The 25,944-nt window shown below is 47.1% G+C and overlaps 1 protein-coding gene across 2 annotated transcripts in view; it reads right to left on the bottom strand.

The window, feature by feature from the left end:
- Nucleotides 1-10,950: 10,950 nt before the first annotated feature.
- Nucleotides 10,951-25,944, bottom strand: part of LOC118777554 (bone morphogenetic protein 1-like) — a 44,543-nt gene continuing 29,549 nt past the window's right edge. The window contains exons 9-20 of one of the 2 annotated variants that reach the window (XM_036528602.1): nt 25,231-25,333; nt 24,592-24,708; nt 24,193-24,338; nt 18,108-18,303; nt 17,669-17,794; nt 16,673-16,836; nt 15,220-15,400; nt 14,563-14,688; nt 13,148-13,275; nt 12,555-12,768; nt 12,115-12,365; nt 10,951-11,188 (exon numbers count right to left, since the gene is read on the bottom strand). In XM_036528602.1, the coding sequence (XP_036384495.1) occupies nt 11,054-11,188; nt 12,115-12,365; nt 12,555-12,768; nt 13,148-13,275; nt 14,563-14,688; nt 15,220-15,400; nt 16,673-16,836; nt 17,669-17,794; nt 18,108-18,303; nt 24,193-24,338; nt 24,592-24,708; nt 25,231-25,333 (1,887 nt within the window). In that variant the 3' untranslated portion in view covers nt 10,951-11,053. The remainder of the gene's footprint in view (nt 11,189-12,114; nt 12,366-12,554; nt 12,769-13,147; nt 13,276-14,562; nt 14,689-15,219; nt 15,401-16,672; nt 16,837-17,668; nt 17,795-18,107; nt 18,304-24,192; nt 24,339-24,591; nt 24,709-25,230; nt 25,334-25,944) is intronic. The other variant, XM_036528603.1, reaches the window with a different exon arrangement.

Raw genomic sequence — 25,944 nt, 5'->3', positions numbered from 1 at the left:
AATCGCTCTGGATACGGCTGTCTGCCAACCTAAATAACTGTCTCGTTTACATTACAATGCTACAGTAAGCACATGCTCTCTGTAGAGTCATTCACATTCACAGACACACTTCAGGTAAAGAAACACTTGTGTGAAAGTATTTTCACTGGATCGTTTTTCGAGGGGAGCTGTTGGCACGGAGGCCAGCTACAGTGCAGTTCCGCCTGTTTTCATCTGCCGAAGCAGAAACCCTTGAACTCCTGCCTTTCAAGCGCAGCACAGACACTTGCAGGCCCTTGGCTTTCAGCAGGAGCACCTTGGCACTTCTGAAGGGTCTCGTGCCACACCACAAGAGGCCACTGAGACTGAGGAGAAAATCCACAGCCTGTCTCTGACTGCCCTTTGGAGTGTAAACTTTTAGGAGTGCTCCTTGGACTAAACACAAGCTGCAAAATCTTTAATTACCCAATCCTTAATTACCACCCACAGAGACAAGCCTGATGACCCCAGATTTAACAAAACATCTTTAAAGTACCATGTGGTAGGAGAGCATTGGCCTAAAAGGGCCAAAATATGACTGCATGGTGCATTGTTAAATCATGTGGAATTCATACATTCTGGGTCTGCTGGTCACATGACTTGAGGCATAGTTCTGGTCACATGACTTGAAGCGTAGCTTGAACACACCTTGTTCAAGAGCACCCTCATATTTGTCTGTGCTACTGCTGGCTGCCTGATGAATTGGAGAATGGAACTGTTCCAAAGAACTGATACCTTTTATGTGCACTTCATCCCGGCACGAGCATTTCCATTATTTTCCAGGAGTCTCTCAACCACCTTTTCCCAGAGTCAGGGAGTAATTTTCCTTTTTTTCCCCTGCTGGCTCTGGGCTTCCTGGTTTTTTGTTACTGCTGAAACATCTGCTTTGCTACGGCATATGTACAGTGCTTTGTAACAATCTTGGCTTTAAAAATGCATCATAACAAACACAGTTTGATGCTCGACTGATGATTATCAGGAATAAACTGTAACATTTTAATTAAAATGCACTCAGTGCGAGGAGGAAGACTGCGTTTCTGAATCCCCGAAAACCAAGTCTTGTCCTGTTCTTAGATGCCGACTGACAAAGGAGGTTTGCAGTCTAGCATAAGACCACCGGGGGGCGCCAGTGCCATATAATTCAGGGCATTTGCTGTGTTGTCGATTTGTCATCTGATGTTGGAGACAAGTAGAGGGACCAAGTAACATCTATAGAGGCTGCTGCAGTACAAGTAAAAAAACAACACACAGTTCACTGGTTTACATGTCAGAGCAATGTGTGAGAAAGCGGAGAAACCAAGCCACGCTGTCCACTGCACAGTTTCCCATCCTGCTCTGGGAAACTCAACAACTGGGGACTCTGCTGCTTTGACATGTTCCCCCCGACAGGATGTGTTCCCTCCCCATCTTAGAAACTGCACATTCATGATGAGATTATCACGTACGTTACATTACATTATAGGCATTTAGCTAACACTTTCATCTAGAGCAACTTACATCAGTTACAGTTTTGGTTACAATGTTATCCATTTATTCAGCTGGATATTTACTGAGGCAGTTGTGGGTTAAGTACGTTGTCCAAGGGTACAGCAGCAGGGCCCCAACTGGCCCCTTTCAGTTACGAGTCCTGCTCCTTAACCACTAAGCTACACTGCCACCCAAATGTATCACTACTGTATCACATCATCCATTGTTATATCATATTACCGGCATGTAAGATATGCATGCAGTCAATATGCTATAACGATGGATGATGTGTGGACAAGGCCATATATATGCACTCTGTCCAATTTATCCCCTGGCCACTGTCCCAATTGGCTGAAGCAACCTCCTCTCAACCAATGAGATGAGATTCTGTCCAAATAGGGGAGAAAGAGACTACTGCTGATCCACTAAATATTCAATTCAATTCAATTCAATTCATTTTTATTTGTATAGCGCTTTTTACAACACAAGTTGTCACAAAGCAGCTTTACATTGTTCCCAGGCCTGAGACCCCCTGAGAGCAAGCCAACAAGGCAACAGTGGCAAGGAAAAACTCCCTATCAGGAAGAAACCTTGAGCAGAACCGGGCTCATGGGGGGGCCCATCTGCTTCTGGCCGGCACTGGGCAGATAGAGTTAGACACAATATTATGCAATGTACATTTGTTATTGACAAACAATAGCAGTTAACAGTAGAGTGATTATAAGAATGTCTCCTAGGATGTCCGGGTCTTGGAATGCAGTTGGCTTTGATGGGCAGGGCAGCGAGGTAGCAGGACTGGAAAACGAGATGAGACGCTTGGGCTACAGCTCCGGACAGGAGCCCGGAGCAGGGAATAGGAAGCAAACAGAAAACAGTGGTTAGTGGATGATAAGAATGGCAGGGATGTAGAACAGAGAAGCAGGAGAGGAGGGGCAGAGAAAAAGGTGTGCAATAAGGAAAGACCCCGGCAGGCTAACATTATGGCAGCATAACCTAGGGGACGGGAGGCAAGGGACCGGCATAGTCATGAGGGCGACCCTAAGACGGTCAACACCAGATCACGGCACAGGGTCCATGAAAGCAATGACCACTTAGTCCACCAGAGACTCTATGATCCACGCCAGCACCAGGCCATGTCCCTCAGCTGAAGGATTTACTATATAGATATGTTTTGAGCCTAGACTTAAAGGTGGAGAGAGAGTCTGTTCCCCGAATCTCAGAGGGTAAACTGTTCCACAGGAGAGGGGCTTGATAGGAAAAGGCTCTACCGCCTACAGTAGTTTTGCCCACTCTTGGAATGGTGAGAAGCCCGGCATTTTGGGAGCGAAGGGCTCTCTGCGGAAGATATGGATGAAGAAGGTCCTTAAGATAGGGGGGGGCAAGCCCATTTAAAGCCTTAAATGTGAGTAAGAGTATTTTAAAAATGATCCGGTATTTAATAGGTAGCCAATGGAGAGAGGCCAGAACTGGGGTGATGTGCTCAAAGCGTTTAGTTTTAGTTAAGATTCGAGCAGCTGCATTTTGCACCAGCTGAAGGGGTTTTAATGAGACGTTTGCACATCCTGACAAGAGGGCATTACAGTAGTCTAATCTGGATGTTACAAAGGCATGGATTAGTTTTTCAGCGTCGTTAATTGATACGATTTTCCTGATTTTAGCAATATTTCTCAGATGGAAGAAGGCAGTCCTAGAGGTGTTAGTTATGTGAGTTTCAAAGGAGAGCTCGGGATCAATAACCACACCAAGGTCTTTGATGGCTGCACTCGGGGCAAGGGAGACACCATCAAGGTCCAATGTAAAATGAGTGAGTTTGCTCCTGATTGAATTTTGGCCTATGACCAATATTTCGGTTTTGTCCGGGTTGAGGAGGAGAAAGTTTCGGGCCATCCAATTCTTTACATCTGTTAGGCAGGCCTCCATGTTTGAAATATTCAGAGGGACATCGGGTTTGACTGATATGTATAACTGAGTGTCGTCCGCGTAACAGTGGAAATTAATGTCATGTTTACGGATGATATCGCCAAGAGGCAGCATGTATAACGAGAAGAGCAGAGGTCCAAGCACAGATCCTTGAGGTATACCATATTTTACTCTGGAACGAGCAGAGGATTCGTTGTTGATGGAGACAAACTGATATCGTTCTGATAGATAAGATCTAAACCAAGATAGGGCATGTCCACTTATGCCAACCAGGTTTTCGAGGCGGTCAAGGAGGATACAATGATCGATGGTATCAAAGGCTGCACTTAGGTCTAGTAGCACAAGAAGAGAGATACAGCCATTGTCACAGGAGAGTAGAAGGTCGTTGAGCACTTTCAGGAGAGCGGTTTCCGTACTGTGGTGAGGTCTAAATCCGGACTGGAAAACTTCCAAAATGTTGTTAGAGTGTAAAAAGGCACAGAGTTGCTTTGATACCGCTTTTTCCAGAATTTTGGAGAGGAATGGAAGGTTCGAGATGGGCCTATAGTTTGACAGGTCATTGGGATCAAGATTAGGCTTTTTCAGAATAGGCTTGATAACTGCTACTTTAAAGGGCTGAGGTACATGTCCAGACATAAGAGAGGCATTGATAAGATTTAATAGTGGTGTGCCAATTGCAGGCAATAGCTGTTTTAGGAAGCCAGTTGGTATGGGGTCAAGTTGGCTGGTAGAGTTATTAGATGAATTGAGAAGAGAAGAAAAGTCGCCAAATTCAATGGGTATAAAAGAGTCGAAGCGCGGGGCGGGCCTAATAGACATGTCTACATAATCTGGAACGGGACTGGCCAGGCAGGAACCAGAAGTTGATGAGAATTTTTGTATTGTGTCTCTTATCTTTAAGATTTTACTGTCAAAGAAGTTCATGAAGTCACTGCTACTATAAATTGCTGGTATGGTAGGGTTAACTGATGCAGGACTCTTGGTTAATCTGGCAATAGTGCTAAACAGGTACCTAGGATTGTCCTTGTTTCTCTCAATAAGAGTAGAGAAATATTTGGATCTGGTAGCTGTGAGGGCATGCTTGTAATTTAGGAGACTTTCCTTCCACGCCAGGAGAAAAACCTGTAGTTTGGTGGAGCGCCATTTTCTTTCGAGTTTTCGTGTGGCTTGTTTGAGAGCACGAGTATGGTCGTTATACCAAGGTGCTAGCTTCTTGTCTGTGATTTTCTTCCTTTTGAGGGGAGCAACGGCGTCTAGAGTTTTACGCAAAGTAGAGTCGATTCTGTCCGCGAGTAGATTAATTTCAGTTGAGCTGGGGTTTGAACATAAACTAGAGGAGATTTCGTTGTGCAGGTAGTATGATGTAGGGAGCTCGTCGATAAAGGCATTTGCTGTAAGAGAGCAAAACGTGCGCCTGGAAGAAAATCTAGGCTCCGAGTATGTGAAGCACGTTAGTGGTAAATTGAAAGAGATGAGATAGTGGTCGGATAACACAGGATTGTGTGGCATGATTTCCACCTGGTTAATGTCTGCTCCATATGTGAGGACCAAATCAAGAGTATGGTTGCGGTAATGTGTGGGTTTGTCCACAGCTTGATAGAGTCCAATGGATTCGATGATGGACAAAAATGCTGTTCTGAACGGGTCATGTTCATTATCCATATGGACATTAAAGTCGCCTACTATTACAGCTTTTTCTATATTGACAACCAGGTCAGATAGAAAATTGGCAAATTCCGATAAGAAAACACTGTAAGGGCCAGGTGGCCTGTAAATTATAACAAGGGTAAATAGCTGAAATGCAGTCTTGTCAGGATGTGCAAAGCTAAGTACTAATAGTTCAAATGAATGGAAGTTATAGCCAGGTTTAAGGGTGGCACAGAGTTTGGAGCTGTGTATAGCAGCAACGCCGCCACCTCTACCAGTAGGTCGAGGGACCTGGTGATTACAATAACTGGGAGGAGTTGATTCGTTGAGAGCAACAAAGTCATTAGGTTTAAGCCATGTTTCAGTCAGGCATAAGATATCAAAATGGTGATCAGTAATCAATTCGTTTGTTAATAAAGCTTTAGGTTGTAGCGATCTGATATTTATTAACCCAATCTTAAGGACCATTTGTCTACAGGTAGTACTTTCAGGTTTGGCAGACTTAATTTTTATTAAATTATCAGCACAAATGCCCCTACTGGATGTTTTTAAGAAGTTTGGGACGGAGGGTCGTGGAACAGACACTGTCTCTATGGGATTTTTAAGTGGTGGTTCCAGGGAAAAAGCAGACAACTGTGTAGGACAGGAAGTCTGCTGCCTGGCCCTGGCCCTGATTAGTCAAGGTTTAGTGGAATTCAGACTATGATCTATGTTACTAGAGATGATAGCTGCACCCTCCCTCGAGGGGTGGATGCCATCTCGTTTTAAAAGACCAGGCCTCCCCCAAAACTTGTGCCAATTATCTATAAAACCCACGTTGTTAGAGGGGCACCATTCAGACAACCAACGATTAAGTGACGTTAATCTGCTATAGATCTCGTCACCGCGCCGCATGGGGATGGGGCCAGAGAAAATTACTGAATCCGACATTTGTTTGGCAATCCTGCACACCGACTTAATAGTTAACTTTGTTACTTCCGATTGCCTCATGCGAACATCGTTAGCGCCGACGTGAATAACAATTTTTGAGTATTTCGCTTTACTTTTACCTTTAGCTTTAGCCAGCACTTTCAAATTGGCTTCAATGTCGGAAGCTCTGGCTCCAGGAATGCAATTGACTATGGTCGTTGGTGTCGCTACGTTCACGTTTCTAAGAATTGAATCGCCAATAATCAGGGCTCTTTTAACAGGCTTCTCAGCAGGTGTGTTACTGAGGGGGGAGAACCTGTTGGAAACGTGAACCGAGGGTTGGTGGTGCACCGGGGGCTTGCGCTTGCGTCTATTTTCCCGAACCGTAACCCACTCGCCTTGCTGCGAAGGCTCTGCCGGGGTTGAGCTAGGGGAAAGGCTAATTGACGCATCCGGTACTGAAAAGGATTCGATAAACTTTTCACTAGCTTTAATCTCATATAAGGTGCGGATGCGTGCTTCTAATTCTGCTACCTTCTCCGTCAGCCTAGCGTTAAGCTCGCATTTAACACAGGTGAAGTTGGTCGTAATGGCGGAGAAGGAATAACTAAACATGTTACACACAGAGCAGGGGAGACAGCGAGAGGGAGGAGAGCTAAGGATTGGAGAAACAGAGCTGCGAGAAGCCATCGTATGTAACTAGTGGCTACTTACGTAGTTTTTGCGAGGGTGTCGAAAAGTAGTGTCGGCGAGTACTCCGGGTTTGGGTCCTGATATTAGAGATTAGGGTCTGGAATGACTCAGCCATCAGCATTGGCCTGAAGACCTTCAGGTGTTCTTTGTGATCACAGCGTGGACCAAAGATACCAAAGTGATAACGAAGATAAAGAACTTCACAGAGAAGGGAGGAGTGATCACCGAGCCCACCCTGTGTCTCCTGCGTCCGGCGTTCATTTGACACCGTCGGAGAGAGCAGTGGAGGAGAGGACCGGTGCGGCTCGAATCATACGCAATCTGACGCATGGATAAATCCGAGCTGCTTGAATTACTGGAGAGGATCTGTAGGAAATTGATTTTCTTTTCCTCCCTGATACGTTGTGCTGAGTGTGGAAACAGCTGAAGGAGGAGTCCCGAGATGAAAGGAGACACTTTGACAAATATCAGAGGAACAATTTACCTTCTGCAAATGGAGAAGCACTTCTGATGAATCAATGGGCTGGAACTGATTGCATTTCCTCAAGAGCAGAACTGTGCTCAGACAACACAGGGGGCAACTCAGAACTGGCGGGTCCGAAAGAGCAGGCAGGGAAATGGGAGGGCACCATCTGAGTGGCCGGTGACCCTCGGCTCTGAACCTGGCCCAGTTTTACAGGAATCAGACACTGAAACCTCAGTGCTGACCCCGAGGATGCCGGCAGACACACACAGGCACTTACATGCACTGTCTATCTCATCTCTCAGATAAATTCCTAAGAAGTTAAGATGTGAGAACTTTTTCAGCATCTTGAAAAAAGACCTTTAGCCTTTTTTAACTTTTGGGATTCCCTTCCGGTAGCTGTGATCAGAGTGATAAACTGATCTGTCATGAATGGTGTCTATCATAACGCTCTGCCAGGCTTTATGAAGTAAAACATTTGACTATAACTACTTTAAAAAGAGGTAGCACTATCCCCATGAAGGTGTTATGAATGTGATTAGGAGTTCTGTGTAATTCGACACACTTACTCGGCACTCACCTGTAAACCACGTCACACACTGGAATGGGACGCCTGGTCCCCCAGTGGCCTAATTAAGTCCCCTGTGGGTGGCAGTGCATTCAATGCCAAAGTGCTTCCCGGGTCATCACCATGACGACCAGGTAGAGTAGAGTAGAGGAAACCCCAAGCACAGTTCTTAAGTGGAGGGAAACCCAAACGGTCAGGGGTTGGGCTCACCTCGTACCAGCTCATCACACACACACACTTCCACACCACAAGGACGTGGTGCTGAGAATACACCTGCCAGTCCCACACTTTTCTTAAGAAAATGAGCTAAAAAAAGCAAGGAATAAAAGCAAGTCATAATGAATCCCGACTGGAGGAACCATGTTCAATATTTAATGCTAAATCTTCCTCATCACGTATTCAGCCCGCTCAGCCGAGCTGCCCTCTGTTGGGAAAGCGGCGGGATCAGACCGTTTCCCGCCAGCGTGTCCCGGTTAGAGGGGATGCATCCAGGCAGAGGGCAGAGACACCCACCTCCCCGCGGTGCCCCTAACAACCATCCCGCAGCGTCCACAAACACCCCGAACACACCGACACCCTGACGCTCCGCGTGCGCGTTTCAATGACGACCACGAACCCGGCAGCTTCCAGCCCTTCCTGAATGCTCCCCCGCCCCGGCAGGAAGGACACGGCGCTGTGGGAAGCCCTGGCACCCGCTCTCACCCCCCCACCCCACGCTGGCAGACAGGCCACCGCCATGACCTCGCCTGCTGAGCCAATCAGCACGAAGCAAAAAAACAAAAACAAGGCTCATTTGCATAGGACAGAGACTGCTCATCCATCTGTCTGATCTGTCAGGGGGCTGACGGAGCTGGGGGGGGTCTGAGTCCTCAGAACAAGATGTAAGAAAGCGTCCTAAAAAGTGTTCCAAAAACAAAAGTTCTTTGGTGAAACTGGCCTTCAAGTCTCCAATGTACAAGAAAGGGGGAAAGTTCACCCCAAGGCTTTGCACTCAATGTCCTGACTCTGCACTTCAAAAGCTCTGCCGCTGCAAAGCACTGACCCCTGAACACCCTCGCTCCTTCAACAACTAACACACAGAAGGAGAGAATCCTGAAAATGAGAAGCAGGGTGTGACTGGTGTTTTTTTTTTAAAAGAACAAACTTCTCTTCCCTTTGTACATTTCAAAAATGTGTAAGTCTTACCCAAATAAGACTTTCATAACACCTGAAAAATAAAAGCAAGAACAGAAAGAAGCAGAACTTTACAATATCCGAATTTAAAAAGAAAGAATCTCCTGAATGACTATGACCGTGCTGGGCATGTGCTTAAATAAGTATTGATCACCACGGCCAAAAATGTAGGAACATTTGATGTGTTTTGGTATTAAAACCATCATGTTCACCTCACGCATTTTCAGATAAAACTGCTGTGACATGTGGCAGGGTATTAGATTAGATTAGTAGATTCAAGACATTTAAATAAGTTTTTTTATCTGACATTGATCTCTGCAAACTGTAAAATCTTCAGCATGATTACGCCAGTTCTGAAGCTGAAATATATGAAAATCCACTTGTTCATGGATGAATACATTGACGTTAGCATCTGAAGTAGTTTGGCTCTGTGCAGATTGACCTCCATCTGCTGAAGGCGCTGACCTGAATGCAGTACTGAAGAAAGCGGCTCCATACAGAGTCATATGGCCAGCGCTTGCCATTGGCTAAATCACCTCAGCGTCTCGTTTAAAAGAGGACAGCAGTGTGCCGTCTTGGTCACAACTGAGCAGTATAAAGGCAGGAGTAGATACTGCGCATTGAAAGCCGCAGATGGAATTTGCTGTTGCATCTCCCAGCTCTGGCACATCTCTCCCCCCAGAGGTCCTCCTTCCAAAGCCTCGGTTTAAACGACTCCCTGACGTGGAACGTGATTCTGCATTTTCAGTTTGAATGCTTCAGTGATGATGTGGTGATGCTGGAGTTAGGCCCTCTCCTGCTGGCAGTCTGCGGAGCTGCTCCAGCGCTAATTACGTGAAATATTTCTTCCTGGAAATTTAAAAGAGGACCCCTCTGCTGTCCCGCAACGGACCCCTCAGGGAACTGCAGACCCCCACTTTAAAACGCCTGATTCGGGGTGACACCCTCATGAGCTGTGAGTTGTGCCAGTTCGTGGCATGTGGCAGATTCCCAAGGTGACCGCTGACCCCAGAGCCACATTTAATAACCAGCAGACGCAGGCCACATTACAATGCATCGATTAGCTCTTTGATAAAATATCTGTTCCTTTTATTCATCATGTTAACTGTGAAAACAAATACCAAAACAAAACAAAACAAAAAAATGACCCCTGATTTGGTCCCCAGGGTGATGCCAATTACAGAAACGTTTTGCTTCAGTTTTGTACTACAGTTCATTCCATGCGACTCTTTGATGCCAAGGGGTATATCCATAAATCTACCTCGCTATAAAAAATCTGAATCATTACTGCCTGTCAGAATATTAATATGCAAGTAGGAGGGAGACTGACATAATCCAGCCCTGATCTCAGGAGTCTGTCCAGTATAATTCCAGATTCCTGTTCCAGATAATCAACTGTTCTTCCCCTGTTTAGGACCAGACAGGCCCAAGTGCTCAGTTTTCACAGTCACACTGTGGTGATGTCATACTGTGGTGATGTCACTTCTGTGCATCACCTAAACAATATGACATCAGGAACAGGGGACTTTCCACCTCTGACAGAAACTGCAGGAAAACAATTCTATCCAGGTGTGCACCTCTAAACAGTTTTCCTAACATTTACCGCTATCATATACATTCATGCATATACCCCATAATGTCAAAACAAATGCCCGTTGTACCTGAATCCTTTAACCAAAGTGACATCAGGGACAAGACCAGAGATGCATCCTGGGAAATCGTTGTGTTTAGGTGGGGAGGGGAGCGTCCCTCTCTCCCCTCTTCAGTTCACCGTTTCCCCTGCTTCCGTGAACTGGCCCAAAGCAAGTCCAACGCAGGGATCTGATTGGCTAATTCCAGCCTCCCCGCAGATCCTGAGAAACCTTTGTGGTTAATTCATTAATTAATTTTTTTCTGAGTCACTTTTTTTTTAAGTGAGGACAAATGTTGATATATTCTCCCACCCCCCACCCCCCATGAAACCGTAAAAAGAGTAAAAACAAGGCCTACAGCTGAATGGCTTTTCTCCTCTCTGGCACAGGGGCAAAGGCGGGCCTCGGGGGGCCCCTGGGGGCCCGGCGGGCTGCACTGGCCCCGCCCCGCCTCCCGTGGATCCGGGTGATGTTTGGTGGCCGGAGGGCTCCGGGTGTCCTCGGGGGCCCCGGCCCCTGCGGCCTCCCCCGGGCCCCTTGCGGCCCCCTCCCTGCCCCTGCAGGTCACTTGCTGGAGTGGAGCGTGTCCTGGAACTTGGTGCTGGTGTAGCGCACATGGAAGCCCTTCTTGTTGATGGTGTCGTCCACGTGGAACTTGATGAGGATGGAGTCGCCGGCAGAGTAGATCTCCTCGGGGGGCTGCAGGGGGGCAGGGGGCAGATAAGGGAGCAGGTTACACAGTGGACATTTTAAAAAGGGCAAAAGGGGGTGAACATGAGAATCAACAGAGGGTAAAAGAGACAGTATACCCTCTATAGGAAAGGAATCTATCACATACAGTCTGTATCATAGAAATGATCTCTATAGGAGAGGACTCTACCAGAGAGTCTGATTCAGAGTGATGCTCTTTACAGAAACAGTTTCATACCAGAGAGTCTGATTCATAGAGCTGCTCTCGGTAAGAAAGGTGTCTACCAGAGAAAGTCTCATTCATAGACATACTCTCTACAGGAAAGGACTCTACCAAAGAGTCTTATTGAGAGATACTCTCTGCATACTCTCTGAGAAGGTTTTATGTGAATCTTGTTCTGTCTGGTCCTTATCAGTGTGTTTCCTGATGAGAGGGTGGTGTTGACAGTGCTTCTCTCTCCTGCTTTCTCTCCCCATCTGTCTCTTTTACTCTCTCTGATCCTTCAGCTTTGCTCTACTCTTCTGAGCATGTTACCAACATCATTTACCAGATGAGCTTGAGATCTCACTTGAAATGAATGCAGCGCTTGGCACTGACTGTGGGTGCGGGCTCATTAACATCCTGTGCTCACTAACGTTCTGGGCTTGCAGATGTTCTGGGCTCACTAACATTGCGGACTTCCAAATGTTTTGGGCTTGCTAATGTTCCAGCCTCGCTAGCATTTCGGGCCTGCTAACGTTCCGCTCTCGCTAATATTAATGCATTTTAATGCTGTGGGCTCGCTAACGCTGCGGGCTGGCTAACATTCTGAGCCTCCTAACACTGCAAATGTGATAACGTTCCAGGCTTGCTAGCACTCAAGGCTCAGTAATGTTCACGGCTGGCTAACGCTGACGCTCATGCGGCAGGAAACACGAGGTGTGCTGGCTGTTACCCCCGAGCCGCAGTAGCGCCCCAGCCTCGGGGCTTTGGGGTCGGCGCCGTCGAACAGCTCCACGTAGTCGTAGCCACAGTCTGGCTCCTCCTCGATCTCGAAGGTCTGGAAGATGAGCTCCACCCCGTAGCCCTTCTCCGCCGTGATCACCCACTGGCAGTCAAACCCCCCAGGGTAGTTATTGTCCCCAAACTGGGCGTGGGAGTACAGGTCCTTCGTCTTGACCTCCGCCTTCAGACTACCTCCGCATTCTAAACACACACACACACACACACACACACACACACACACAAAAACACACACACACACACACACACACACACACACAGAGGTCAACATTTAGCCAAGAACACAGCCCATCTTGAATCTTCATTTTCTTCTGGTCATGAAAGCTTTCAGGCAGCGTGACTCTGAGCCCCCTGCCATGGTCTGCTACCCACCAGCCGAGATGGAGGCCTCGAACCCCTTCTTCTGCACAGAGTTATCGGAGATGAAGCGCAGGAACACCCTGCTGCCGCTGGAGATGACCGGCGAGGGCTTCTTTGTGCCACAGAACCGGCCTAGGCTGGGGGCTGTGTCATCCCGCCCGTCGAAAATCTCGATGTGGTCATAGGCGCACTCCAGGTGGGCCTCCATGTCGATCTCGTTAAAGGCCTGGGGGACGAGAGAGGCCGAGACGCGGGAGTGAGGCCGGGCGGAGGCCCGTCACCTCAGAAACAGAACAGCCTGCATCCAGCACTGTCACAGTTCTACAAAAACACAAACGAGGAGGAAACTCTGCCAAGCTCACCACACTTTGGATGGAGAGGGAGAGGGAGCAGGAATATGAAAAAGAGAATGGGTGTCAGTCAGGCTCCAGCGACTTTGTGTATGATTGGTTGAGAGTGTTTACAGGTGGTGCTTTGGAGGCCATCTGGTATGCAGTGTGTGATTGGTTGTGAGTGTTTGTGGGCGGGGCTTTGGAGGCTGTATAACATGCAGTGTGTGATCGGCTGAGAGTGTCTGTGGGCAGGACTGAGGAGGGGGTGCGTACGAGTTTGATGCGGTGGCCGGGGGTGGTGGACAGGGCCCAGGTGCACGCCTTCTTGCTGGGGTATTTATCAGGCCAGTTGGGGCTGGTGATGGTGCCACTTGCAGTGTTCACCACGTGGTCGCAACCCGCTGCTGACACAGAGCAGACAGAGACAACGCTGTTATCCTAACCAACACTGCTACGCTCTACAGAACCAGCACTGCTACGCTCTGCAGAACCAACACTGCTACGCTCTGCAGAACCAACACTGCTACGCTCTACAGAACCAACACTGTTATCCTATACAGAACCAACACTGCTGCTCTCTGCAGAACCAACACTGCTACGCTCTACAGAACCAGCACTGCTACGTTCTGCAGAACCAACACTGCTACGCTCTGCAGAACCAACACTGCTACGCTCTGCAGAACCAACACTGCTACGCTCTACAGAACCAACACTGTTATCCTATACAGAACCAACACTGCTGCTCTCTGCAGAACCAACACTGCTACGCTCTACAGAACCAGCACTGCTACGTTCTGCAGAACCAACACTGCTACGCTCTGCAGAACCAACACTGTTATCCTATACAGAACCAACACTGCTACGCTCTGCAGAACCAACACTGCTACGCTCTACAGAACCAACACTGTTATCCTATACAGAACAACACTGCTGCTCTCTGCAGAACCAACACTGCTACGCTCTGCAGAACCAACACTGCTACGCTCTGCAGAACCAGCACTGCTGCTCTCTGCAGAACCAACACTGCTACGCTCTGCAGAACCAACACTGCTACGCTCTGCAGAACCAACACTGTTATCCTATACAGAACCAACACTGCTGCTCTCTGCAGAACCAACACTGCTACGCTCTACAGAACCAGCACTGCTACGCTCTACAGAACCAACACTGCTACGCTCTACAGAACCAACACTGTTATCCTATACAGAACCAACACTGCTGCTCTCTGCAGAACCAACACTGCTACGCTCTACAGAACCAGCACTGCTACGCTCTACAGAACCAACACTGCTACGCTCTACAGAACCAACACTGTTACCCTATACAGAACCAACACTGTTACCCTATACAGAACCAACACTGTTACTCCAATACAGGAAACATGCAAGCCTTTTTTCAGCATTTATACACACACATACACATAGGTGCACACTCACACATACATACATGCACATGCACACATATGCGCACACACACACACACACACACACACACACACTACTAATATACTGTTAGAATATATTGCAGGATTATACACACACTAGGCTTGTCTCAATCAGAAGAATACAGTTTTTCACTGGCAGTGATCTGACACACTCAGGTGTGCACAGACAGGTGACGCAGGCTCAGGTGTGCAGGTGTGCAGGTGAGGCGGGTGAGGCGGGTGAGGCGGGGGACGGGGACAGCACCTTCCTTGCAGTCGTGCCTGTTGTCATGCAGCACGAAGCCGCTGCGGCACTGGCAGCTGTAGCTTCCGTAGGTGTTCACACACTCGTGCTGGCAGCCCCCGTTCTCCTTGGAGCACTCATCCTTATCTGAGAGAGAGAGAGATGGTCATGTGACTGCACCTTTCACAGCACTAAACCCGCACACCTGTGTCATTACCAGCACTTCCTGAGAAACCCGCACACCTGTGTCATTACCAGCACTTCCTGAGAAACTCGCACACCTGAGTCATTACCAGAGCTATCTGAGAAACCTCCACCCTGCCAGCAGAAACAGTGTTCTATGAACAACATCCTATCAGGAAACAGAGACAGGAGGAAGGAGCTCTCTGCCCACACTCTCTGTCTCCTCTCATCTCGGCTGCCTTGAGGTAAGGCCCTTCACTGAGGCTTCTGCTGAAGGTTTCTGATTAAAGACCCTCACAAAAGTTACAGACAGAAAGCAGATTCTGAAGGAGACAGAGTGTGCGTATGTCCTCAGGACACAAATTAAGCATGGGGAATTTTGCTCACTTCAGTTTATAATAAGAGGTTTTAATGTGGGTCTCTGAAGCAGCCAAGCTACTAATAACTTCCCTGTGGCTACCCCAAACTCCCCGTCCTGCCCCCCACCCAGCTCACCAGAGAAGAACTGAGCCTTGAATCCCTTCTTGGACACGGTGTTGTCAGACTTGAACTCGATGCGCATGTTGTTGTACTGCGATGTGATTGGCTCGGGTCTCTCTGCCCCGCAGAACTTGCCATGTAGCCTGGAGTCTGCCGATAGGCCACTGCGCACCTCCACATAATCGTACTTACACACCTGGGGAGGCGTGGCCAAAAAGAACAAACACACACACACACACACACACACGTCTGTTTCTGACAGCCTCACAGTGTGAATGACAGTGGCAATACAGAGAAGTAATGGGCTGGTAATGCAGCATAGGAGTGGGGCTCCTGACTGAAAGGTTGCTGGTTCCATTCTCTGTCGGGGTACTGCTGCTGTACCCTTGGCCAAGGTACTTAATCTAGAATTTCAGTAAGTGTCCAAATATCTGGCTGTATAAATGGATAACATGAAAATTGTAAACCATGTATGCTGCTAAATGACGATAATGAAATCTGGCACTGAGGTATCCAAAAGCTACTGGCAATCAAACTGAATAACCACAGGTAACGGAAAAACTGAAGGGGCTGACATCATGGGGTACTGGAGCTAAAGCCCAGGGCCTCAAAGGGTACAATTCCATAATAACACCAAAACATATGACCTTCCGGACTGCCTCCTCAGAGCCAGATTACTGCAGAAAGAGGAATGACTCCAACGACCAGCTGTCTGGTGGGTGTGGTAGTCCTTCCTGGTTCTGACAGGGCAGTGGAACAGGCTTGGGCTGGTGCTGGGAGAGGCGGGTCCCTGCCTGTTATCCTGCAGGTTTAGCGGATGCAGCCACTGCGCCGTGCAGCTGACAGCACCAGCGCATTGCACCCGCGCAGTAAGTACACTGCTTAATGACTCACTCTGGATGAGAGGACTAAATGTCACCTTATTAAAGGTCATGTTGTTACAAATGTATTTTTAAAACCCATAGCCTTTTTCATGCGTAATCATGCAATATTATTTTCTGGATTTCCTTGCGTGGTACATGTAGTCCTAGTTTTTCTGTAACGCGCGTCTGGGATCACATGGAACAGCACCCTTTTGCTAGACACTTCTCCAAGTGAAACACTTTTATTGAATTGAATAAAATAATGAACACGCACACACACATGCATGCAAGCACACACACAGACACAGACACACACACAGACACAGACACACACACACACACACACACACACACACACACACACACACACAGACACACACACACACACACACACACACACACACACACACACAGACACAGGCACACACACACACACATGGGTGGCGGAAATACCCCCTCCAACACAGCAGGAAGGAGCTCGGCTAAAGGACGACCAGCACCACCTCCAGGTGGGGGGGGGGGTTACCCACTCAAACCTTGAACCCCCGAACATTCCCCCCATCCCCCATCCCCCCACCCCCCGAACGCCCCCTCGCCCCGCTCACATCATTCCCCTCGGTCTCGAAGACGTCAAACTGCAGGGTGATGCGGTACTGTGTGGGGGCCACCAGCTGCCAGATGCAGTTCTTGTTGGGGGGGTACTCTCTTGGCCAGCCCGGGCTGGTGATGGAGCCGTTCAGCTTGGTGATGAAACCGCCACAGGCAGCTGCTGGGGTGACAAGACAGGGGGAGACACTGGTGACGAGGTGACCTGCGCCCTGCTTTCAGCCAATCAACAGGTCCTGCTGTGGAGCTGGGCTACACTTTCAACCAATCAGCTGGCTCCGCTGTAGAGCTGAACTCTGCTTTCCAAAATTCAATGCGGAAACCTCCTCCATCGCGTGTTGCGGTGATTAAGAGGCTGTGCTTTTACCCCAAAGGTGACACACTCAATGACAAGCTGGGCCATTGCTATTGTACCTTAGAGTGGGACACTTGACCTGAACTGCTCTCACAAGCAAGACTCAGATGTGCAAATGTACTGTCTGTGAGAGCCACCCTGGATTAGGGGCTTAAAGCTAATAATGAAAGTTAACAAGGAAGGCCTCGGTCACCCGCGTCTGACATGCAACAAGATTCCTGCAGCTGCAGACTGCGGTCGCATTCGCAGAGAAAGAACACAGTGGGACCGGCAGGAATATCAATAATCGCAGGTCAGCCGGAGCACGACAGGAATCGATACAAAGACGGCTCAACGAATCAATCCTGCACACACAATTACAGAGACAGACACGTCAATGAAAAGATTTTCACCTCGGCTTTCAGGAGCAACCACCTTGCCGTGGCAGTCACACCTGGGGGGTGGGAACCAGCAGAAAACTGCAACACATTCAGTAATCACACCTCTGACTGCAGCATAGAGAACAAGCCATCCCTGAGTGAGCACGGATCTCCCCACCAGGTGGCGTCACTGGGCGGGGTGGGGTATTTGGGGGGATTGGGTGGGGAGGGGGGGGGGGGGCATTGGGTGATGTACGGGGGCCTCACTGGGCTGCACTCACCCTCGCAGCTGCGTCTGTCGGAGGCCAGCTCGTACCCGGGGTCGCAGGCGCACCGGTAGCTGCCCAGAGTGTTGATGCAGCGCTGCTCACAGCGCCCGTTATCGGGCTTGGAGCACTCGTCCATCTCTGCCATTTCCACAGGGCACAAACCCACAACCACCCGGAGAGAGAAGCGACAGGGTCACCACCATCACCATTACATCAATGTCAGCATCATCTTCATCTTCACCATTATCATCAGCAGCATCATTACCATCATCATCAAAGTCAACATCATCTTCATTGTCATTATCAGGAACATTAACATCATCATCAACATCTACATTATCTTCAGCTTCATCATCATCATCAAAATCACCAGAACATCCACAACCACCACCATCATCATCATCATCCTCACAGAGCTGTCCTCCACAGCATGTGACCGATGACCCCTGACCTTTGAAGAAGTTGGCTGCGAAGCCAGCCTTGTTGACGGACCCGTCGGACACAAACTTCATCCACAGCTGGTTGGAGCTGGTCTTGATGTCGTCTGGCTTGTCGTAGCCGCAGAATCGGCCCAGGAGGGGGCTGGTCTCTGAGCTGCCGTCCCGCACCTCCAGGTAGTCGTACCCACAGCTGTCGTGCCTCTCGATCTGGAGCACAGATGCAGAGAGAGGGTAACACAGGGTTCGGACTCAACAGGCTAGCCTTTAAACAGAGTCCCCACTCATCCCCACTCATCCCCAGGAGAGGGCTCATGGGATACCACATTGTTTGCCTGGCACAGACTGTGCAATAAAAGACAGTTAATTATTCATTAGTCTGATCATTAATTGCTTTTTTCATTACAAGCTGTTTAAAGTTTTAAGACCACTCAAGTCCTCAAGAGTATTCACAGAGAGCAGCTGCACGCACATATAAATTTTAACACACACAGACACTACTCCATTAGATGATGCTGTGGGATGAGCTTTAAACCAGCGGGATTCAGACTCTGGGTAATGGTCTGTCAAAAACCAAGCAGAAAACAGTACAGTAAAGTGAGACATTGTAGATGTAATTCCCATGCATGGCCACTAGAGGACTGGAGAGAGCCTGAAAGATAACCGCAATCTCCCACAGTAATCTCGGGAACCAAAGACTGAGCACGAATTCTGGAGAGCGAGCGAAAGAGAAAACCCCGATCATGCAGCTGGAGTCCACAACACCCTTCACCCCCTGGTTCTAAGCTGCAGGTGCTACATGCTGGGTTGTGCTTGGAGAGGATGAAATTAAGATAAAAATAGTATGGAAAAAGGTCCCACTCAGACCAAAAAATGCTTTTCGTGCATACTTTTTCAACATTTTAAGGATCAAGCGCAAGATTTTCAAGGATAATTACGCTGCATTAGTTGAATTTGTGGAAAATTGGGTTGATCTGAAGATGGAAGTTGCTTTCAGTATTTGGGTAGACTCTACACACACACACACACACACACACCAGAGAGGTAATTATCAGCTTACAGATAAGTGATATGAAGCCAATATCTGACCACTTTTATGAATTTTCCATGACCTTCAGAGACAGGCATTGTCAAGGACTTTTGGAATGTGATGGGAAGTTACAGACAGGCATGGGGGGGGGGGGGGGGGGGGGGGCAGCCAGTGGGAGGTGAATAATGATTTACAGCAGGGGGCTAATTAATTCTGCTATCACCAGCTACAGCAAAGGGAGAAGGACCCACCACTGCACACAGCAAACAGCAAACAACCAGAAGTTTACTGAACCCATCAACACCTGGGCAGTGTTGGGTCATGTGCTACAGGGTTGGCTGTGTGTTGCTCAGAGGGAAACTGGGTTCCACAGTCCTAAAGTCTACGGTGGAAAAAGGGCTATCAGTGACTGGACTCTCGTGTTTAATGCAGTGGGAATTTATACACCTGGGAGCCCAGCACAGATGCGAGATTTGAGACATGTCTATAAGAGCTGGGGATACTGAGCGTGTCAGATGGGTTCTGTGCTCTCGGCACCATCTGTGCCTGGGTCCATAAAACGTGTGGTACGACCCGACGGTCAGCATCCTGCTTTTACATTCTTTTTTGTTTCTAGAAAATTGACCAGAATGAAAAGTCTGTTTATGTTTCTACAGTAACAACAACTATATTTATTTTATATAGTGCTGTATATAGTGCTGTTCATTTGTTTGTATCTTAAGGCACTGACGCATAAAGATGAGAAGCTAGAAAGAAATGACAAAAACACTGCAAGCACATGATGTCTGCAATGTAGCACCAACAGCACCACTTTTATGGAGATGGAGTGCGAATGAAAAAAGCACCAAAGAAGTAAGAAAACGGAAGTTTAAGAAGCAGAATACTTCTGTTGGATTTAAACACGGACAGGGAATCCGCATTTCTGTTAGGCTGCTCTACAGTGTCAGCACAAAGCATGCAAAGGCCCCGTCACCGCCTGAACACAGATGAGGCAGAGGAACAAACAGCAAGCCCAAATCAGACGACCGTCGAGAACCGCGAGAGTGCGAGAGGCCTCAGAAACAGCCTCCCATCCCACTGCTTCCTGACACAGCTCAAAAACAGCTCACAGCTCAAAAACAGCTCACAGCTCAAAAACAGCTCACAGCTCCCTCCCAGTCCCTTTCACATTCCCACTGATTGCTTCTCTTTCCTTTTCCTCCTGGTAAAATCGCTGCGGCGTAGATCCTGCAATGAGTGAAAGCCAGGCATCTCCCACAGTGCACTTCTCACTGATCTATAATGAGACGCTGATCTATAACGAGATGCTTCCAAATGAGTCCTTGACAATCAAGGCATTAAGAACCAGAAAGATCCAGTCCGGTCCCAGAGTTGAAACACAAGTCTGAAGGTCAAAAGCACAACCAGAATAAAATAAAAACTGCCTCTTGGAGATATCACTGAAGGATGGTTGGATCAGAATAACTTGGTATTCTCCCCTAAGAGAGCAGACCTTCACAATATTGAGAACATTCATCACAGGAACGGCAAGCAGCGGCTGTCAAAGCCGGCTTCCTGCTCTTTTCCCTGGTCTCACAGCGCTCAGCTTACGCCGTCAAACAATCATTTCAAGACAAAATAACTGCCATCACTATCATAGCGCAGTGTAACAGATGAAATGAGGAATTATGCATGAACGATCTCGCACATTATCACTGCTCAAACTCTCCTTTCACTGCGGAACAATTCCCTTAAAAAAAGAACAGAGCAAGCCCCTAAATTTAGCTCTTCATCAGAAAAAAATAAATTATTTCTATTATGAAGTCTTTTCTTCTTGTCAGAGGGCAGTTATTGTGGCCTTCCTCAGATTACACATTACCTGCACTGTAAAAAAGTGCCTGTTGTGGTCTCATTGCACAAAAGAGATTCCAACTTGTTCAGTCAAATGACTCAAAAGCTTTACAACAATGAAACTAGTCTGTTCTTCTCAAGACTTCTATGATCTTTTTCAGGTCTTAACAAGAGATCTGAACTGTCTGATTGTAAGATGTAGACCATCGTAACTTTGTGGAAACCTCTTAGGACAGCATTTGGAAGAGTAAATCTGTTTGGGGTCTACTATCAGGTGAGCTATGTAAGGTTTTACATGAGTCACACCTGTGCAATGTTTGCGATCATGCTTCCGCAGCTGTGTGAAGAGCAATAGATAATTTTGTTATTGTTCAAATGAGTGTTCTACTTCAGCCTGGTATTCACATTTACGGATACCTGAATCAGAATACAATGGCAGCTGGATATTTACTGAGGCATTGGCGGGTTAAGTACCTTGCCCAAGCGTACAACAGCAGTGGCCCAGCTGGGAATCAAACCTACAACCTTTTGGTTACAAGCCCTGCTCCTTACCCCTACACCACAAAGCTGCCCTAGAGGCCTAAGATACTGTAGCGTTTCTATGTTTCATTTTCTTCTTCCTTATCATACTGCAGGAACGGCAACCATTCATTCACAGATATTTTGATACAGGCCTACAACTCTTTGAAACACTTCCTATGCATCCCTGATACACGCAGAATCAAAGTAGAACTGGAGTTATGCAACACTATGGGTATGTTAACTGTTTTACTGTCGGCTGTGCTCAAACAATGCGCACTTAACGTGGAACATAATTCAAATCATTTTTTACATTTAGCTTTGCTTATTTTGATACATATTCAGCATGTAAACAAGATCAGACCGCTCCGGAGGACAGACTTATTATTTACATGTTTATCAATCAACTCAGACATTGCACTTTAAAAAACCTCTGCTCTTGACTTGTCCAAGCAGAAAAACAGTCATTTCAATGCATCGATGCGTCGATAAAACATCAGCCGCCCGTCGCGGTTTGAAATTGAAACAATTTTCCAGACCTCCTCAGAAGCCCTCCACGGCATTGGACACACCTGCTACATCTTGTCCAAGCCGATTTCAATGCCTCCGCTCAGCCAGTGGAAAAAATCCATCCTAAGCACTACCGCACGCAAAAAGTCACTCAGTCCACAGCAATCTTGTTGTAGTAACCATACGGTCAAGTCAGAACTTCCCGTACTACACAAAGAACCTGTTTACCATGTTGTTCTACCACACCTTATGCATTCCCATTAAACAAACGATTCCAATGAATGTTTGCCCTGTGGTCCCTCCTGCCACGTCAGGTTCATCGCCCAGTGCGTTTACGATCGTGTTGCATGTTTTTACATTATAAATATACAGTAGCCTGCTGATAAATTGGCTCCTGCCTGCTGGGTCACGGGCATCTTCTACGTCATAATCACACTGTCACGCAATTACGTGTTATTTTCTGCTTGAGCCGGGCAAATAATACCGTCATTGGAGGACAAGAGAAAAATCAAATCCAAAAATAGTCATAATGACCAACTGCAATCAGTTGGTATAGATAAAGCAATAATAAACCCATCATAGTGGCTCACTGGAAGGGTTGAATTAGATTCTATAAGGTAAAAAAGTGTCAAAATGTCATATAGAATTGAGATTGCAGGGGGGAGAGTAAGGGATTAAAATATCAGAAATGTAGGAAGGGGCCAGGTCATGTAAGGCCTTAAATGTAAGCAGCAGTGTCTTTTTGGTGTAATCTCTGCTAGGAGCCAGCGTGGATGAGCCGGTGAGTCAGGTTCATATGTGATCCCTGCAAGATACTCAGACCAGCCTAATTGGGAAGCACGATCGATCCTGTCGAATGCCACACTCAAATGGAGGAAGATGAGGTCTGAGTCTTGGCCCCTGTCAGAATTCATCAATAAATTCATTAAGATCCCTTTCCGGTGCAGTTTCAGTGATGTGCGAGAATCTGCACCTTGGCTGAAATGATTCATAGAGGCTGTTTGTGTCCAGATGAATTTGTAACTGACTGCAGAACTGCAGAAAGTACCAGGACCTTTGGTGGGAGAGGCAATGGGAGAGAGTCTTACAATAACCAGGCAGGGTTAGATTGTCTTTTAGTATTTCATTTACAGGTGCTATTTTGGGTATGACTCCAGCTTATAAAGACTACAATTACAATCTAGGTAATTGCAGAGCAGAGAGCTGAAGTTGCTTATCCAAACTAACACAGTGGGAAATGGGTATAAATAGGAAGTAGTGACTACCATTTTTTAAAACAATCTTGAACACACCACTTGGGGATAATTCTGAAAAACATGAGAGTGTGACTCCTAAAGGGCTCTGCTTAAACAGTCATTATTTTACCATTACATTATTGGCATTTATCAGACGCTCTTACCCAGAGTGACTTACATCAGGTACAATTTTATCCATTTACACAGCTGGATATTTACTGACAGCAGTGCCCCAGCTGGGAATTGAACTAACAATCTTTTGGTCACAAGTCCTTCTCTTTAACCACTATGCTACACTGCCGCCCCAGCAACATTATCACCATTGCTAAGCAACTGATTCATTTCCTTTTTTTGTTCTTAAAAACTTGCCCATGTCATTCCTATTGATAGCAGGATTAGATTATGTCAGAATAAAGCAGGTGATCAAACAAGGTGAAGCGGCCTACAGGGCAAGTTTCCCCCTCTTCAGCAAGTCTCCTGAAATATCAGCCATCTTAGAATTACTCAAAAGTCTGATGCTAAAAGCAAAGAATCTCAGAGTTGGCAATGGGAGTTATTTATAAAGCTTCCCCCTTCTGCTCCCAGACGGGGAGTAGCACCATCCTACAAGCAGAAGCACCATCCTACGAGCAGAAGCACCATCCTACGAGCAAATCTCCGCTGATTTTTGATGACGTGTGAAATTCATACATCACTGCTGTTCATCACACACTGTGTAAAAATCCAATGGAGAAATTTACTCGGAATTTACTCACAGGAAATGGTGATACTCCCAGCCGACAGTAGGAGTAGAAAGCTGAGGTAGGAAATTTCTCAGCCCAAAAATCGCTGCAAGGATTCTCAGGAGTAGTTCTGTGACTCGTGATAAATGTGGGCCCAGAACTTTTTGTGTCTGAAGGGGAAGTTTTATTTGACGCATCAGAGAGGGCTGAGTTGTGGATATATGGTAGGTCCTGAAGTGGCAGACCCTCCTACCTCGAATGACTGGAAGGTCAGGCCCACGTGGAAGCCCGGTGTCACAGTAATCTTCCACACGCACACTTTGTTGGGCCGGTAGTCGTCCGGGTAGTTAGGGGACTGGATCTGCCCGTTGTCTCGTTTGATCTCCCCTCCACAGATGGCTGAGGGGAGGGAGAGGAAAAAAAATCCAAAACAAAATTGGGGGGGGGGGGCATGTTGAGAGATGGGGGAGAGGGAGAGAGATATCAGACTCCATCAACACCACCTTCACACAGCAACACACTCCAAAGCCCTGGTCAGACCGGGAAAAGTGAGAACCAAGCCTGCGCTCTCTTACTTTCGGGAGCGTCACTGCGGCTCTTTGAGCATCCTTTGCGGCTCCGCTTTGTGAGTTTTGGTTATCGCCGACCGTACCTTCGTACAGCGCAGAGAATCCCTTCCCCACCCAGTTGCTGCTGCTGCGGAACTCGATCCACAGGCGGCTGTCGGTGGAGATAATTGGTTCAGGCAGGGTATCACCACAGAAACGGCCTGCAAACAAACAAACAAGGAAAAAAAGTCCAGCACCAATCAGCTCTCATTAAACTGTGGTCATCACAATCAGCTCTTGATGTATTTAACCAATCAGCATCACATTTTCCAGCAATCTTATTCTGCCCACAAATTCCTTTATCTCTGAGGGAAAATGACCTATTTCACTTTTAGTCCCCCTTGTGTTTTCCATTTCATAAACGTTACATATACATTTATATAGCAGTAGCTGAGAGTAAATGAGTTTAATATGGCCTGCTGTGTTCTGACAAAAACCTTTTCAGTGTTGAGTGTCCCTAATGTACCCTTTCTGGCAGATAGTGTTTCAGTTATTAAATTGAAAAGACTTAATAGTTACAAACTCAGCTAAAGACCTTTTTCTGTACAGAGCATATCTCTGAATAAGGCTCTTTTGGGTAAATATGTTTTCTATAGAGAGCATCTCTCATACTAAAACTATCTCTAGTAGAGACCTTCTCTATGGAGAGCATTTCTCTGATTAAAACTATCTCAGGTAGAGACCTTTCAGTGGTGCTTTTCTCCAGTACCCGTCTCTGATTTCCACGTGGTCGTACCAGCACAGGTGACTTCGGTACAAATCCAGGGAGGTGAAGTTCAGAATGATCTTAAAAAAAAAAATCAACGGTAGAAGGTCACTGAAGCTGAAGCTGAAAGGATCATTGAGGCAGAACCTTAATCCTCAGAAAAACAGAAAGTAACCCCTTGTATTCTCTTTCATTTTGAATAAAAACTATGCACCAGACCAGAATTTGCTTTAGTGTGATTGTGTGGATTGCATGTGCAAACATCACTAGTTTAGGTAACCTTTAAAGATTTTGAAAAATGAGGATGTCATCCATACACCTTGTACAAAAATGTTTAAGGGTCACTGAGGTCAACTTGTAAAGGCAGCTGAGTTCATGAGTCGTGGAGTTCATAAACAAAAAGTTTTTCAGGTTTTTCATCAGAAGCTTATCTTTATCATCGAAAGGTGTCTGAAATCCCCATCAAACACCCGCATGCACATGCTCTCCATCCAATCAGAGCGCAGTAAAGACAAGTAAGTGCCTATTCTGGTGTCCTAAAATAGTTTCGCTTTTACAGTTAAGCTTGAAGTGGGCAGCAAGTTTAGGCTTGTCACCAAACATATCCAAACAGATGCAATCTTTGATTGTGTCTGGAAACTGGAGAGATGCTACGGAATTTTCCATGCCATCAAAGCTCATTTCACAGCCC

This window comes from Megalops cyprinoides, chromosome 5 (assembly GCF_013368585.1).
Source record: "Megalops cyprinoides isolate fMegCyp1 chromosome 5, fMegCyp1.pri, whole genome shotgun sequence".
NCBI lineage: Eukaryota > Metazoa > Chordata > Actinopteri > Elopiformes > Megalopidae > Megalops > Megalops cyprinoides.
This window is presented reverse-complemented; position numbering and strand designations above follow the sequence as displayed.